This window comes from Carassius gibelio, chromosome B17, assembly GCF_023724105.1.
Source record: "Carassius gibelio isolate Cgi1373 ecotype wild population from Czech Republic chromosome B17, carGib1.2-hapl.c, whole genome shotgun sequence".
NCBI lineage: Eukaryota > Metazoa > Chordata > Actinopteri > Cypriniformes > Cyprinidae > Carassius > Carassius gibelio.
The window spans coordinates 6,385,063-6,403,364 of record NC_068412.1 but is presented as its reverse complement, the minus strand read 5'-3'; the positions used below and the strand labels follow the sequence as shown (position 1 = coordinate 6,403,364).

At 35.5% G+C, this 18,302-nt stretch overlaps 1 protein-coding gene across 1 annotated transcript in view; it reads left to right on the top strand.

The window, feature by feature from the left end:
• LOC127976649 (CAP-Gly domain-containing linker protein 4-like) overlaps window positions 1-17,889 on the top strand; it is a 42,433-nt gene extending 24,544 nt beyond the window's left edge. Inside the window, exons 10-14 of the mRNA XM_052581235.1 lie at window positions 9,522-9,704; window positions 10,519-10,656; window positions 15,054-15,177; window positions 17,593-17,657; window positions 17,810-17,889. Coding sequence (XP_052437195.1) covers window positions 9,522-9,704; window positions 10,519-10,656; window positions 15,054-15,177; window positions 17,593-17,657; window positions 17,810-17,889 — 590 coding nt within the window. The remainder of the gene's footprint in view (window positions 1-9,521; window positions 9,705-10,518; window positions 10,657-15,053; window positions 15,178-17,592; window positions 17,658-17,809) is intronic.
• The last annotated feature ends 413 nt before the right edge of the window (window positions 17,890-18,302 follow it).

Sequence of the window (18,302 nt, the reverse complement as noted above, 5' to 3'; positions counted from 1 at the left end):
CCCAGTATTCGACCGAATCCGAATCCTGGATTCGGTGCATCCCTACAAAATAGCACTATGGCTGGACCAGAATATACTGTTATTCGAATATTCGATTAGATTCGTTCGGTGGTTTGGCAATCGATTTTCAATTCTGAGATTCGAATAATCTTCTTATATTTTCTGCTTTTTTGCAAGGCAACGACTGACGCAATTGTGTTGTATTCCAAAGAGCACCGTTTTAAGTGCCAGTGGAAAAAAAGAAACCGTATCTGTGCTGACTGGCCCGGACCGGCACAGTATGGGACGGTTAAGCAAAGAGAACCATTCGGCCCTATAGTGGAAAAGTGTCTTATGAATCACCCATTAGTAAACGTCATGATTCAGTTCATCTGGAAGAGAAGGCAAAAATGCCAATGACCTCAGCTGTGTGGGAGCACTTTAAATTGAGTGAGGACAAGACGATTTGAAACTGGCCTACCACAACAGCACATACATTTTGAAAGATTAGTGATTAGTACACTTATAGTATATTATAGGGGTAAAAAAACAAGCTGCTTTTTCTTTGAAAATACTTGAGAATATGGCAGCCATAAAAAAAAAAAAAAACTTACAGTAGCCCGGCCTAATAATAATTTGTATTAAAAGTATTGCTGTTAACAGACCTATGTTTTGTATCACTAGTGCAGTGTCCGTTTTTGGAGCATACAAGCCCTGCCCCCATGAGGCGCGCCGCTTTGGGCTCTCACTGTTCTGTAGTTTATTGAAAAGTTTATTCATTCTGAACGTGTCCGTATTGCACCAACATGCAACACTGCACTCCCTTGGGTCTGCAGCAACACACCCCACACGCATGAAGTCGATTGGATGAATGGTTCTAGACATAATGTAAATGCAAACAGACAGACATACAGATTCCTGCCTTTATTAGAGAGAAGAATATTTTCAGCCCCTCCCTCCGAAGCATGGAATATTCTATGTTGATTACTACCGAAGCTTTGAAGCTCAAAAAATGGTATTCAGACCAGCCCTAAAAAGACTGAGTACTTTGACATAAAAAAAAAAGTATGAAGCAGCAGTACATATAGAATAAAGCACAGGAATTTATGTCTTCATTGCTAGGTGATGTCTAGTGGTTGACATATATATATATATATATATATATATATATATATATTATTATTATTATTATTATTATTATTTTTTTTTTTTTTTTTTTACAGCCGATGCCAATATCTTTGAAATCAGGGTATAAAGCCAATACAATTTTATTTATTTTAATACATTTTTAAGACATATATATTTATATATAAATATAAAATGAAATGCTTATAGATGACAAAGTATTTTCCACAAATGAATATTTAATAAATATAAAATGAAAAAGGAAGTAAACTGTACCCAACAGAACACTCTGTATTCTAGGAAGTTTAAATATAATTTATTATTATTATTATTATTATTATTATTATTATTATTATTATTATTATTATTATTAATATTATTATTATTTTTATTATTATTATTATTTTATAAAGCCAAGGTAACACTAATTTTACATACTACACACAGTGGAAATTTTATTTTGGTTTCATATGATGGAGTGCAGCATAATTTGAAATCATGAATTTAATTTTTAAACCGAAAGTCTTGCAGAGGAAATTCTATCATGCAGGTCGCATGCATACTTCACAAGATCTCACAATTAGATTTGACTAATTTTGCAAGGTTTGTGAAATTAAAAAATTCGTTAGCCATTCAAAGATTGCCCCGAACGCATTGGCCAGAAATATCTATTGGCCGATGCCGTTATTTGAAAAGTTAAAAATATCAGCCGATATATCGGTCTTGGCAATATACCAGTTGACCACTAGCGATGTCCCGGTAAAATTTATTCTGATGCAGAATACAGCCAGCGGATCGATTAAATATTATGTAAATAATTCTTAGTTGATAAATATCAGTTTTACTATATATATATATATATATATATATATATTTTTTTTTTTTTTTTTTTCTGTTACACTATATTTCTCGCTCAATTTGAGTGTAGTTTGTGAATCATTTGCACTGTTTGTATTTTTGTTGCAGAAGACAAATTTTGCAATTTGTTTTCACTAAATAGTTGCATGGTTTTTGTTTGTTGTTCACACTCAGACTGAAAATATATTTCTGAAAAAATTCACCATTTTACTGTGTTTTGTTATAACAATAATTCCATTTTCCTGAACACCTAAACATCTTCACATCTATATTGTTAGTAAACTACATAGACCTCTTTTTAAACTGAGAAGCGCCTATAACAATATTTTAATAAATGGCTTATAACTTGCAGTACATATGAAATAGAAAGAAAAAACAAAACAAAAACAAACCCAGTTGATGTTTGCATTTTTCGTACAATTCTGGAAATTCATTAATTATTTGAGAAAACAATAGGAACGTAGAACCTGAAAGAATTATCACAGCTTTTCAGAGAAGCAGAATTATATTTCATCTACAGCCTTGTTATTCCCACCCATTGTTCATAAACCTATTTATCATGTTCTTGTCTGCACCTTCATGCATTTCCATTCTTCATTTTCATTTTAGTTGGGAGGGGTTGAGTCACACTGTGTGCATTTAAGTCTAATATGCACATCCAAGGAAGGGGACAGAAAGCGTGCTCTGTTGGACACTTGTGAGTCACTCGTGGACCGACTTCAAATGTGAGTGAGGCACATTCAAACATCCAATTACCAGAATGCCTCTGCGTGCACCTCCAGCATGTTCACAAAACCATATCCAAGCAACCATATCCAAGTGTCTTTAAAATGACACTTTAACGATGTCACTGTCCTCTCGGCCACCACAGAAGAAACGACAGCTGCATGTTGTCCTCTAATCAGTGCTGTTTCAAGGTGGTTCTTTTTCCCTTCTATTCCTGAGGTGATTTAAATAGTGGACCCTGGTGGATTTCCATGTTCCCCCTTGATTGATTGTCCAATGAAGCCAAACTTAATGAGCAGTTCTCACATCAGGCTGAACAGACTGGCAGTAATTTGTCATGAAAAAGAATGAGGGAGAAGTGGTGTGTTTGTTATTGCTGTAACCCTTTGTAGTACATCTTTATATTTGTATGTGGTTTTATAACCATCTCAATTAACTTTGGTTTTAAACTGTTGATATTCAGTGGAGGATATGTTTCAAGAAAATAAAAGAACTTCACATTAAAAGATCTATAAACTTACAACCATATAATTTGCAAACTGAGCAAACTTGTTTTATATGTATTTGATGGCCATTTTGTTTTGTTGATTTCAGTATGATAAAAGGATATATCTTTGAGCAATGCAATCCAAAAAGGCAGATGTTAAGTCTAGCGTGTTTAATGCTTTAGCTTTAGGGTGGGCCATAAATGTTTTGGCTGCATAAGAATGAATTCATAAGATTGTGCTGTGCATGTGTTACACTCACATTGAGCATCTTTAAAACACTCCATGTGTACCCCATTTGAATTGACTTAACCAGATTTCCTGGACACGTTTATAATTCATTTCCATTCTGCTACTTGCGATTCTTTAGTGTTTATTATGTGTAGCACAATGCACATATTTTCTTTCAAGCTTTATATTCTAAAGATGCTGACATTGCTTCTCCTCAAGTTTCACCATAGCAAAGTTGATTAGAATGTTTTAAAGTGAAAATCTGTTTTCCTGTCTATGTGGCATATTTATTTGAAGGGCAAAAGAGAAAATGTTGAGAATAAATATGTTCTATATCTCTTCCAGTGAGTCTTAGACCATATAAGAAACTAAAAGCAAGGCATTCTCAGCCATGCTTTATTATTTTCATATTCATCTGTAGTGTCTCACTCTACAGCTCTTCATAACCACATCACTTGGATTCGTTTCTGTGTGTTGTCTCTTTATTTCTCTCTCAAATATCTGGATCTTGGATTGATTGGTTGGTTGGTTGGTTGATTGATTGATTTCTTTATTTGTTTGTTTAAAATATGTAATTGTGAAAATGCTTAAATATTAGTTGGTGGAAGATTTGTTTATGCTGATCATTGTTTTAATAATTACCTGTTTCATTTATTTTACAGTTGCTTATCTTTTATCAGACTTTTGTTCTAGTCAAGTTTAACATGAACTGCAGTGTTTCCACTGTTTTAGTAATATCTGTCTGTTCATGTTATTTATTCCAGTGTTAATATTGAACTGGTTAGTCTTAATAATGTTTGTAAAGGTCAGGGATGACATCATCTTGGTTGTTTCGGTGTGCTCGCTGTGCATATATTAGCATTTTAAAGGGTCCTTAGAGACTGCGTGTCGAAACACTCCAATAGATGCTGCTTCTTTGTGTGGGCCTTGTGTACAGAACTAATGATTCCGATGCTTTTGTTTTTGTGATGTCAAACATGATGCAGATTCCCTCTTTTACATGATTTATACAATGCTGAACAACTGTGGCCTCCGAACTCCAAAACTATTTGAAAAGACTGATTGTGTGAAATGTAATTTAACATAGGGCTGCATGATAAACAATGTCATATTGAGGTTGCGATAAAATGTTTTCCAATAACGAAAATAAGCTCTTAACATTTTTACTCAATATGGATTAATCTAATGGCAGAAATTAGATTGAAACTGAAACTGAAAGTAAAACTGAAACACCTTCACGACAACCTGTCAAAATAAAAGTCTGGTTAAATTGAAATTTAATTATTATTGTATTGTATTGAATGAAATTATTATTATAAAGCATTAATGATGATGATGATGATAATGATTATTATTATTATTATTATTATTATTATTATTATTATTATTATTATTATTATTATTATTATTATTATTATTATTATTATTTATACAGTTATACAGTGCTAATATGCAGCATTGTATTTGGAACCAAAAGTTTTGTTGTACATTAAATATTTGTCATTACATTTAAATATTCACATTTACATTTTACGAACATAAACTGACAGTCACCAATGATAAGCTACTACTAAATATTGTAGAAACTTAATTTTCTGTAAAGTAGTTTTGCAATGATTTGTATCGTAAAAAAAGCTATACAAGTAAACTTGAATTCAATTCAATTAAATTGAAATAGAATTGAAATTAATTAAAAGATTAATCAAATTGTTAACGTTTCATTAATTCATTTAATCAGACAATTTTAATGATGTATTTGTATGTAATCATAAAACACAGAATCCATAAATAAATAAATAAATAAATACATACATAGAGACATACCTACATGCATGCAAGCATACATAAAATAAATAAGTAAAATGGAAAACATAATTTAGCAGGGGAGACATATTTAACAGGACCTTAAATTAAAGGGTAGCTTTGAGGAGTTTGATTATGAACAAACACATTATCTTTACATTGATCCTCAAGGATATCTAGCCCGTCACATAGTAGAGCACAGTATTCACAGACACAGTTCATCACATTATTTAAGGAAAAGGTCCATTAACGGTTGAAACGGTTTTCATCTTGATATCATTTTAAACAGTAAATGGTTTATCTTTGCAATTTTCTTTCACTGACATTTAAATGCTATTGTATTTTGATGTTGTGTTATATAATGGTAATAAGTGTGCCTTTTAACTCTACCTTTTGGAAGTTTGCTTTTTTTACCATCTCTACCTCCAAGAACAGTTAAAAGAAGATGTCCTTGGAATTTTATTAATTCTACATTCCTCCAGCACCACTGCCACCTCTTAAATGAGGGTTGGCTAATACATTGGTCTGAGAATTATTTTTTGGACTTTATTTTAACAGCAGTCTGTGTTTGGGGGCATTACTGTCTGTTCCAAAAGTCTTGGCCCTCGCTTATCAATTAGCCTCTAAACTTGTTTCATTAATGAACTCTTCAGCCCATGAAGGTCTGTGAATATGATGGCTTAATGAGAGCCCTCATTCCAAACTGCTTTCTAAGGGCCGGAAGGTTAAATCTGCTTCTCTCATGTGGCCTATTTCTTGGTCCTTTAAGTGCAGTAGATAAAGTTTTTAGGTCTAGTTAGATGTCTGCAATGTACTGCCAAGGCTTGGGCACTTTTCCATGGTTCCACAAGATTAACATTTGGCTAGAACTCAGACATTCTTTAAAGACTCCATATGTAAGGCCTGGAATGCTAAAATAATTAAATAAAGTGATTTTGGCTTGTAGTCTCGATTGGTATTTTTTTTTTTTTTTTTTTTTTTATTAATTTTTTTTTTTTTCAGGGATCAGAATTTCAGGGATCAGAATTTCATTGAAAAAAAAAAAATAATATATATATATATATATATATATATATATATATATATATGTTTTATATATAATTTTTTTCAATGAAATTCTGATCCCTGTATGGCTCAAACTAGCCACATTTGATTTACCATCTTTTTGGAACCATGAAAAAAAAAAAATTTACTCATGCGGACGGCAGCAGGCTCCGGCTCCCTGGCGAACGGCGCCGACTCCTCCGCTCCCTCACGGGTGGCCGGCAGCGAGTGATGTGAAGGGAGCAGAGGAGTCAGCGCCGTTCGCCAGGGAGCCGGAGCCTGCTGCCGTCCGCCTGAACGGGGAGGAGCAAGGAACGGGCGTCCATGGCGGCACACTTCCTCGCCAGCTCGATGGCACCGCGGATTCACCACAGTGGCGAGGGATCTTCAGCAGCACGTCCCTCCTTCTCCCGGGCTTCGGCACCACTGTAATGATAAAATCTCCATAACTACGGGAAAAAGGAGGCGGGAACCAGTGGACAATCAAAATGAAACTTTAATCATTCAAAATAAACACAAAACAGCGCATCAGCCCTTCACGGACAACTGATGTGCACAACTAAAAAGCAAACACAACTAAAAGTCCAGGCCTGGTCCTCTCTCGTCCTTCACTGTCGTCGCTCCAGTTTTATATCCTTCCATCTCCTCCGTGGACCTCGAGACCGTTGGGTCAAACAGGTGTAGCTCATCTCCAATCACTCCACCGGCCTCGCTCCTCCCATGTCCCTCGGCCCCGCCCCACTCGTCACACACACACATATATATATATATATATATATATATATATATATATATATATATATATACAGTATTGTTCAAAATAATAGCAGTACAATGTGACTAACCAGAATAATCAAGGTTTTTCGTATATTTTTTTATTGCTACGTGGCAAACAAGTTACCAGTAGGTTCAGTAGATTCTCAGAAAACAAATGAGACCCAGCATTCATGATATGCACACTCTTAAGGCTGTGCAATTGGGCAATTAGTTGAATTAGTTGAAAGGGGTGTGTTCAAAAAAATAGCAGTGTGGCATTCAATCACTGAGGTCATCAATTTTGTGAAGAAACAGGTGTGAATCAGGTGGCCCCTATTTAAGGATGAAGCCAACACTTGTTGAACATGCATTTGAAAGCTGAGGAAAATGGGTCGTTCAAGACATTGTTCAGAAGAACAGCGTACTTTGATTAAAAAGTTGATTAGAGAGGGGAAAACCTATAAAGAGGTGCAAACAATGATAGGCTGTTCAGCTAAAATGATCTCCAATGCCTTAAAATGGAGAGCAAAACCAGAGAGACGTGGAAGAAAACGGAAGACAACCATCAAAATGGATAGAAGAATAACCAGAATGGCAAAGGCTCAGCCAATGATCACCTCCAGGATGATCAAAGACAGTCTGGAGTTACCTGTAAGTACTGTGACAGTTAGAAGACGTCTGTGTGAAGCTAATCTATTTTCAAGAATCCCCCGCAAAGTCCCTCTGTTAAAAAAAAGGCATGTGCAGAAGAGGTTACAATTTGCCAAAGAACACATCAACTGGCCTAAAGAGAAATGGAGGAACATTTTGTGGACTGATGAGAGTAAAATTGTTCTTTTTGGGTCCAAGGGCCACAGGCAGTTTGTGAGACGACCCCCAAACTCTGAATTCAAGCCACAGTACACAGTGAAGACAGTGAAGCATGGAGGTGCAAGCATCATGATATGGGCATGTTTCTCCTACTATGGTGTTGGGCCTATTTATCGCATACCAGGGATCATGGATCAGTTTGCATATGTTAAAATACTTGAAGAGGTCATGTTGCCCTATGCTGAAGAGGACATGCCCTTGAAATGGTTGTTTCAACAAGACAATGACCCAAAACACACTAGTAAACGGGCAAAGTCTTTGTTCCAAACCAACAAAATTAATGTTATGGAGTGGCCAGCCCAATCTCCAGACCTTAATCCAATTGAGAACTTGTGGGGTGATATCAAAAATGCTGTTTCTGAAGCAAAACCAAGAAATGTGAATGAATTGTGGAATGTTGTTAAAGAATCATGGAGTGGAATAACAGCTGAGAGGTGCCACAAGTTGGTTGACTCCATGCCACACAGATGTCAAGCAGTTTTAAAAAACTGTGGTCATACAACTAAATATTAGTTTAGTGATTCACAGGATTGCTAAATCCCAGAAGAAAAAAAAAAAATGTTTGTACAAAATAGTTTTGAGTTTGTACAGTCAAAGGTAGACACTGCTATTTTTTTGAACACACCCCTTTCAACTAATTGCCCAACTGCACAGCCTTAAGAGCGTGCATATCATGAATGCTGGGTCTTGTTTGTTTTCTGACAATCTACTGAACCTACTGGTAACTTGTTTGCCACTAGCAATAAAAAATATACTAAAAACCTTGATTATTCTGGTTAGTCACATTGTACTGCTATTATTTTGAACAATATTGTATATATATATAATTTTATTTTACACAGTTCAACATTAATGTCAAATGCATAGTAATCTGTAGTAAATAAAAATAGCAATATCATGTCGTTATTTCTCCAACGGCAAAAATAAATAGTTTGATATTCAATGAGCTGGGAAGCATGTCATTTAGCAGCATTCTCATTACTTGTCACATGACCTTTAGATGTTGGCAAGTCTCATGGACTGATTTTTGTGCTGCTCATATTTGTAGAGGTTTTCACCTGTTTTATATTGCTAAATATTTAGTATGATAATCACTGGTTAATTATTTAATTGGTTTGACCACTTAGTGACATTATAGAGCTGAGCTGAATTAATTCTAGCGCTAATTCATGTGTCGCTTCTCCTGCAATTACCAATTGCGGTCTTGTGAACCTTTAACACTTGGCTCATCAAGCGACATTCATACTGACAGCTATTTGCAGTAACAAAGTGACCTGAAGTCAGTCATTTTCAGTGAGAGTTGGCGATATGATGTGACATGAGTGGCCCAACCAGTGTGGATGTGTTAAAGCTTACGTAAAATGAGTAACACAATGTGGCGAATACCAATAGTGGAGCGCAAGTGATCTCCCTTGCAAGAGATATTATTTAGGCAAGAAGAAGGAGAGGTTAATAGCAACTGGAAGTAATTTTCCTATTTTATTCTGCGTGTAACGTGGCAGAAAAATCTATACACTTTTCCCTTAATGATCAGTGGCTGGTCCAAGACATGTTGAGCTTTTGAAAATCTGAGAGACGATGGATGGGTGAATTTGTTATAGTGCCTTACAGCTTGTTATAGTTATTTTCTTTCTGTCTGTACAGGTCTTCTTTCACGCAGTTGTTCCACTTCCTCTTCCTCTTTGGACTCCAGACAAACATCCAGGCGCCCACCACGGCCACTCCCACGTCAAAGACCACCTCTGCGGGCAAGACAGGAACGGACCCCTCCTATCACCAGATCTACTCCTCCTCCCTCCCGTTCCCTCACCGCCACGCCACACTCTGGTACGTCCTTGTTGCAAACAATAGTTTTTACTATCTACAGTAAATAGTATTTTGTATTTGTAAAAACTAATGTCCATTAACATTTTCCCAAAATAAACTCTGAGGAGGGATCAGATTATTACTCCAGTCTTGCATCAGCCACAAGGGCAACGACTAATCCCACAGCAAATATGTGAACGTAAATGAGTTGATCATCAAAAATTAAATAATAATAATGCATTATCCCTTTGTTGAGTCTTGTTCTGCTATACACTATATTCACAACATTTACAGATATCCATAAACTTGAGAAGCATGAGAAGGTTTAATGTTGTTTAAAGTATTTGCATAGCTACAGTAGCTTCTTATTTTATTTCTTCTATGGGAAAATCCTTGATAATTGTTTGCACTCTCTCAGATTATTTGAATACATTTTCTTCATCTAAAAACTGTAATAATATATTTATTTACTTACTACCATGTTGAAAGTATTTAGCATAACAATGCTTCTAAGTGTCACAGGACAAATTAAATTTACTATACAATTAACATTTTAATGTATAATATTATAATACATTAACTTATGCAGTTTCCCCTACTTTCCCCTATATTTTTATGCAATTAATAGTAGAAAGTTCATCCATATAGTTGTTTGTTTATATATATTTTTTTTTTTGGGGGGTGGATGTTTCGGCATAATTTCTGTGTTTAGGTTTCCTTTTTTCATTGCCTTTTTCCTCTGTAAATGATAACTACATTGAGTAGCAATTATAGAGTGTAAGAGATTGAGATGTTTTGAATCCTTTTTTTAATTTATTTTTTATTCTCTCATCAGTAATTGCTCGCAGCAGGACCCCTTCAGCCAGCAGCACAGCACAAGAGAGCCTAGAGGTGCATTTAGGGGAACGTGTATTGGTGGTGGGACAAAGGACAGGGGTTGTCCGATATTACGGCAAGACCAGTTTTGCTCCAGGTATGACACTATTGCCTTTCTAACAGCCTTCTGCAATGTACATTATCTCTGGAAAGTGCATTATAGGTTGTGGTTAATTGCGCATTTAGAGAAATTTGATGGCCACTCCTTTGCCAATGTACTTGAATCGCTCTCCTTTATGAAACTTCTGAATGAATTGATGAATGAAACCTCTGAATGAGCCATATTTCAGTAGCAGCATAAATGTTCCAAGATGTCTAATATCACACAATGGAGAGAGAAGCATTTTATTAATGAGTAAAAGGCCAGCCACTCAGATTCGCTTAACGTACACTTTACCTGTCATTCTGCTGGGATTTTATGTCTGCTACGCTGCTAGGTCTTTAAGTTGAATGCAGCAGTTTTCCCGACGTATACCGTATAAAGGTTATTCAGTTAATGCGACTTGGATTCATGAGATCTCAGCAGTTCTTGTTGCACTTCACTGTGAAGTTGGGCAGTAATATTTCTTTTTTTCTCTCTTTCTTTCTTTCTTTCTTACTAAATATAATACTAAATTAATACTTTATTCAAAAAGGGTGTGTTAAATGGATACAAAGTGAAAGTAAAGGACTGTGTATTGACAAGAATCTGGCGATACGATACATATCACGATGCAGAGGTTGCGATACAATATGTTGCGATACATTGTGATACTGTAAGCAAGGCGATGTATTGGGATATTTCTTACGAGTACGATACGATACGATACGAGTAAACGTTGGGGGTGTTTGGAATTAAAGTGCATGCAGGATCCTTTAGTTAAATGTATAATATGTTTAAAACGTATTTTATAAAAATACCATATATATACATATATATATATCACCTATTTCCTAAAGGCTATCATCTTACAGCCACTGTGGAATGAGATGCATGGGCTTTATTTAATACTTGAAGCTGGGGAAGAACTCAATATGCAGTTTATTCTTATTGAAAAGTTTGATTTTCATCATTGATTTGTTTTTTTATTGAATAAGCCACCATGCCATTGTGCACATGAGCTGACACATCACTTTATTAACTGCTGTGGCTTGTGTTTTTATATTTATAAAATTTGCCCGCAAAGTTAAATACTTTTGATTTAATAAAATGTGATTGAATAATTGTGCCTGAATGCTGCTGGTTCATGGTTTTGGAAACTAGAGTAGCTGAACTACTGGCATAAAAAGCTTAAACATGCTCGCTCCTTTCTGCTAATTAATGAGCGCTGAGTGCTGTTGAACTCAGCTCCGAGTTTTGTGCGGAGAGCACTTTAATGTATCAGGCAGCTCAGCAATTTCATCAAATCAAAAACTGAACAACAGATTTAGAGAGAAGTCTGGCATCATTTATTATGGCAGATATTATATTGGCTAGATGTGGATAATGTTCAATTACACACACAGGAGAAAAAACGTATTATAAAATACATTATACGCATGGTAAAAGTATGTTTCATAAAATGAAGCAACAAATCAGAACCTATATTTTTTGGATGCCTTGATAACAACTTTGCTTGATTTCTAACAGGCAGTTTCAGGGTGCAACATGGGATGCTTTCTCAACAATTCTGAAGCATATTATTAGTATAGCGAATAATATTTATTCGAAACATTTAGTTAGACTTTACAGTATGATCTCATTTATTAACACTGTCTCTGTCATGAAAACTCTCGAAGGGATTGGCATGGTAATATACATGACAATTTTAATGTATTTGGATTTAGCGGAGTAGATCTGCAACGAGTCACAACTGTGGCAGATCAAGTACAGAGACTTCCTACTGCCAATACATTCACAACATGCTGCTGTGAGCAGGTTAGAAATATATAGTGTACATAAATCACCTTGTGGTGGATCTAACGAATTTTCCGGACTATAAGTCACACTTTTTTTCATTAGTTTGGCTGGTCCTGCGACTTATAGTCAGGTGCGACTTATTTATCAAAATTAATTTGACATGAACCAAGAGAAATTAACCAAGAGAAAACATTACCGTCCACAGCCGCAAGAGGGCGCTCTATGCTGCTCAGTGCTCCTGTAGTCTACATATAGAGCGCTCTCGCGGCTGTGGACGGTAATGTTTTCTCTTGGTGCTTGGTTCTAAATAAATGCGACTTATATATGTTTTTTTCCTCGTCATGACATATTTTTGGACTTATGCGACTTATACTCAGGTGTGACTTATAGTCCGAAAAATACGGTATACAGGTGGGGAAGGTCTGAAGCAAGCTGCAACTGATACACAAGCACTAGTCATATATTTGAACGTTGAGCAGCAACCTCATTGGCATTTCTCATACAGGAGAGAACAAATCAGCTGTGCCAGTCATTAGGTCAGATTGAGTTAGACTGCGCCATCTAGAGTTCCATGCCAGAACTCTTTATTTAATTAGCTGACATAAGCTAACAAAAGTGTATTTTCACAACATTCCTTTAATTTGTATTAATGCCTTTGAATAAAAAATTTAGTTGTTTATTGTTTATGCAAGTAATTTTTACCAGTACCAGATACAACATAAAAATATGTATTATTAAATGTGAAATTAAATGTAACTAAGACTATAAAATCTGTAAAAGTGTTGTTCCTTCTTGGTTCAACTGAGACCTTATTTTAGTGTTACCAATCTAATGTTTTAATGAATACTGAAATATTACTGGTACGATTTGTCACTCTAAACTACGTGTGTGTTTGAGATGTGCTGTTTTCCTTAATGCATAACTTACATTGCACAGGTATATTCTCCATCTGTAAATGTTAAAAAACGAATGGAAATATTTCCATTTTGCTGTCAGAACTCAGAAGTGCATGAGTTTCTGCTTTAGCCATTCTCCGCTAATCTCCAGAGACTTCATTTAGATTGAGTGTCGCCGCGCACATTTGTAGTTGAACAATACATGTGACATATGTAGAACTTTAAACCTACAAGTAAGTGTATTTGTATGATTGCACTAACTCTAAAGTGTAATGGGTTAATCAAAATAGCTTTTTAAAATAAATATAAATTTTTTAATAAAAAAAAAAACGTAAAAAGTAAAACTGTAAACTGTTTACCCCCATTCCTACCCCACCTCACCCGCCTGCCTGACCGCCTGCCACGCTGATGGTACTCAAAAGACAAAAATCCAAGGTTGGCAGGTCTGCTAGAGTGACTACCAGGTTCTTGCTCCCAGTCCAGACAAGGCCCTTCTCCATCAGTTGCTCAGTTTTTGGAAGTCCTGGTTGTGCCAAACTTCTTCCATTTGAGAATTCTGGAAGCCGCTGCGCTCTTGGGATACTTCAGAACAGCATTTTTCTTTTTTTTTTCTTTTTTAGCCTTCCCCAGATCTGTGCCTCAATACAATCATGTTTCTGAGCTCTGTAGGCAGTTCCTTTTACCTCATGACTTGGTTTTCGTTCGTGCCTTGGACATCAATCAAGGTGTAGAAACATCTCAGCAATGATCAAGTGAAATGGGAGGCACATAAGCTAAATTACTGTACAAGTGTAGTTGCAAAGGGTTTGAATAATTGCAAATGTGATATTTCAGGTTTTTGTTTAGTTTTTTTCAAATGTGCAGACATTTCTAAAATTATGTTTCACTTTGACACTATAAGGTACAGACTGTAGATTAATGGATGTAAATTATTGTAGTATCTGGCTGCAACATAACAAAATTGAAAAGAAACAGAAACAAAGTGAAAGTAGTCTGTATACTTTCAGAATGCACTGAATGGTACTGTAAGCACTTCTGTCCCCTCCTAAGTGTGAACACTATTACACACTTCTATAATGAAACACATGTAGTGCATGTTGTGAAGCTTAACAACTTTTTTTTTTTTGGTTTGTTTTTTTTTAAACTGAGCTCTGGTTTGCCAAGGGTCGATAGTCACTTATGAAGGCTTTGTACTTGTTGAATAGTGTCCAAAGCCTACTGAACAGTGGATTTGCTCATTGCTCTAAGCAAGTAGTTCTCTTAAAGTTTGCTGCTGGAGAAGAATTGCACTTTAGTGCCCTCATTTGAAAGTAAAGATTCAACCAGACAGTAATGACTTGCCATTCATGTTTTTTTAGAAGAAGAAAAAAAAAACATCTTATCTGCCTTATCCGTGCAGTTTTATTGATGGGGTACTGAAAGCCCTAAGGTGAAATCCATCTTCCTCTCAATGTGCCCTTTTCATCTGCTATTCGTACATTCATAGAATAACACTCACCCTGTGCTTTGTGCCTTGTTTACTAAAAAGCAACTGTTTGTTTGTCCTTGCATTACAAAGCTTTTGGAAGGAATAACTGGATTTACTCAAATCGCAGGATTTGGTATTCGTTTGTTTAGGCTCGAGCTGTACTGAGTGATGACAGATTGGAGATTGTTTACCCAAGCTCAGGTCGGCGAGAAAATCGCTACAGTGTGTGTGTGTGTTTGTGTCCCTGACAGGATTTTGGTTGGGGATTGAGTTGGACAAGCCGAGCGGAAAGAATGACGGATCAGTTGGAGGAGTACGATACTTCAGCTGTCCTCCGAAACACGGAGTCTTCGCCCCACCCTCACGAGTTCAGAGGCAAGTGTGCCATGGAGAATCTGTGGCCGTAATCGCATCTTAACTGAGTCTTGTTTCTGGTGACTTGCTGACTCTTAGTATGATTATTTCTAGCCCACTGTGTCTTTAATTGTTGGATGGACATTTAGACCTTTCTGTACTGAAGCATTAATAGGATTGTGCATCGACATTTGCAAGTCATTTCTGCATGAGGGACATAGCGGCCCCGGCAGAAAATATCCGCCCTGCCCATGTCCTCAAAAGACATTTAAAATTAGATCCCAGAGAAAATATCTGGACATTGCTGGAATAATCAGTTTTTTTTTTACACACTTTTAACGTTGTAATTTAACTTTTAGGCAGTGTTTTCTACTTATTATTGTTACTTTTAAAAGGAATTAGACCTTAGAATATTATATTATAAACTGCATAGAAATGATCTGACTACCACTCAACCTAGCATTAAGGGGGTAAGTTTTACATGCAGAAGATGAAACATACTTTATATTTGACTTTTACTTTTTTTTTTTATTATTTGATGGGAAGATATTTGGAAAGGAATTACTTCCCTTTTGCTTTAAAATTAAGCCTCTTTTTTATTTTTTACTAAATGTATTTTTCTTCAGTCAGTCTTGCATTACGGCTCTAATCCTTCCCATCACCAGCAGTATGCCCTCCATTTGTCCCTCTGTACCCTTTACAGCTTTATTCCCCTGCTGGTTATTCAACACATGATCAATGTTCATATCTTCTCCATCTGTCATGAATCATATATTCTTAATTCAGAAGCATTCACCTATGCCATACTCCTCTCTTTCTTTCTCATTGCATTTCTGTAAAGCAGCTGACTGACTGATAAGCACATTGTTCTAGAAGCTTTCTTTCGTTCAGACTTCTTAATTAACCCTCGGGGCAGCCACAGCTGAACCAAGAAAGATTCAAACTGATGCCTTTAACACACTTAGTTTTTTTTTTTTTTTTTTTTTTTTTGGGTTATTGGCATTTTAAGTTAAACTGAAATCAAAATGGTCACTATTTACATTCTTAATGCATGCTCCTTGTCTTAAAGCAATTCTCCAACCACAAATTTACATTCAGCATTTACTCATTCCAATGCCATCCCAGATGTATATGGCTTTCTTCTATAGAAAAAAATGGAACAAGATATTTAGAAAAATAATCCAATTCTGTAAGCCCATGTTATGGAAGTAGAAGGGAACCTCAAAAAAAAAAAAAAAAAAAAAATGACTCTAGAGAGTTTTGAGGGTTAGTAAATTATAAGCGAACTTAGATTTTTGGTTGGAGTATCTCTTTGAGGCCCATTCATGCCAAGGATGCTAACTATTAAGATAACTATATCAGCATCCACATAAACAGACAATACCATTCTGTTTATTATAACCACAGACTGTAGTTATTTCACCTGCCTTTTTAATTGTTCAAGCCTTTAGAAGTTGGATTCTAACTGGCTGTCAGTGCTTTTATTATTCATCAAATAAATAAAAAGATAATGCACTATTATAGTTACAGCTGTGATATGTGGACTGGTGTGAATATAATTGTAATGATAATGTAGTTTTAGGCTACTGTTATTGGTCAGGGCAGCATTTGTAATGTGTTGTCTCTCTTCATGTTAGTCAACAAAGATTACAGGAATAATAAAACATAAAATAATGGTACAAAGAAGCGTACATTTTAAGATATAACCCATGAAAACACTTTGTTTATAGTAATTTATGGTATTAATTAAGCTCTTTAGACATTTGTTGTTAAAACATTAATTTCAAATTGCCATACTTTATATAACATACCGGAGTAGTTTTCCATGCCCAAGTAGACCTTAAGCCTCCACATCTTCTTAAAAAATAAAATAAAATTTAAAAAACCTCCTCGATAGGTGCCGGCAGTCAAATCAGTGTGTGGTGCCGGCAGGATTTTTTAATGGAGTGGAATAGTCTTCAACAATTACTGGAAACTCATATTGAAGTCAGGCACTGTTCTGGTACAGAAAAATCATGATTCACGATCCAGTCTATTCCCAATAGTCTATTTCACTCTGGAATAAATCACATTACGGACGTAAAATGGGTTCCGAGTGCCATTTCATGTTTACTTCAGAGATGTTCACTTCAAATATTTTACCTGTCCATTGGAAAATCATTCTGGGGCTTTTTTCTGTCCTAATATGTATAGGTTTGTGATTTTCTTCCTGCTACAGATTTACATGTCAAATTGTTTGTGACAATTTTGACAAGCATTTGTGAAAATAAACCCATGTGACTGTCACAATTTTGAAGTGATAAATTTGTTGTTTGACAGCTAACATAGTATACGCGAGGGTAAAATAATGTGTCTTGACAGTTTTCTGGCAGAGCATCAGTTGTAAGATGCAGTTGAAGAAGTAATACTGAACATTCACTTTGTTTTAACTAGCAGGATTCATGGCTCAGTGGACTGTCTGTCAGAACTGTCCTCGTCTCGGATGAACTATTCCTTCACAGGTGAGTCATTCCTTTGTCTGCAGTCTGATTTCCTCTCCTCTGTCAAAGATTTTAAGACTGAAGACAGTTAAGGCATTCCTTTTTCATATAACACTGTAGATTTTATGATATTTGATCACTTTTCAGTGGATGTTTGTGTTTGGTTTAATAAGGAATCCGACGCACTCTCAGCACTTCGTCAGCCATCACCATACAGAGAGAACCAAGCCGAAAAAGTCAAGCAAGCAGGTGAGAATAATGTTTGAGATGGGTCATAACTGGTGTTAGGGCTGGGCGATATGGAGCAAAAAATATATCTCGATATATTTTGCTATATCTCGATATACAATATATATCTCGATATCTTTATAGGAAAAATAACCCCCCAAAAACTACTGCAAAAACAAATATGCCAAATATTAAATGTTTAGGGCCCTAAGAAACGTTTTTTTTTTTTTACTCACCATATGTTTTATTGTTACATAATTCTGTTTTTTAGCATGTAATTATTTAAATGCATAAAATAAAACAATCTCTTAAAATCTTAAAAATTTTTTCCCTTCAGAAATTCTGTGTATTTACATTTTTCTGGTTATCAAACGAAGGCATAAAACTTTCATGTAATTTATCTTTTCATTATTTAAAATTAAGCAAACTTATTTTTTT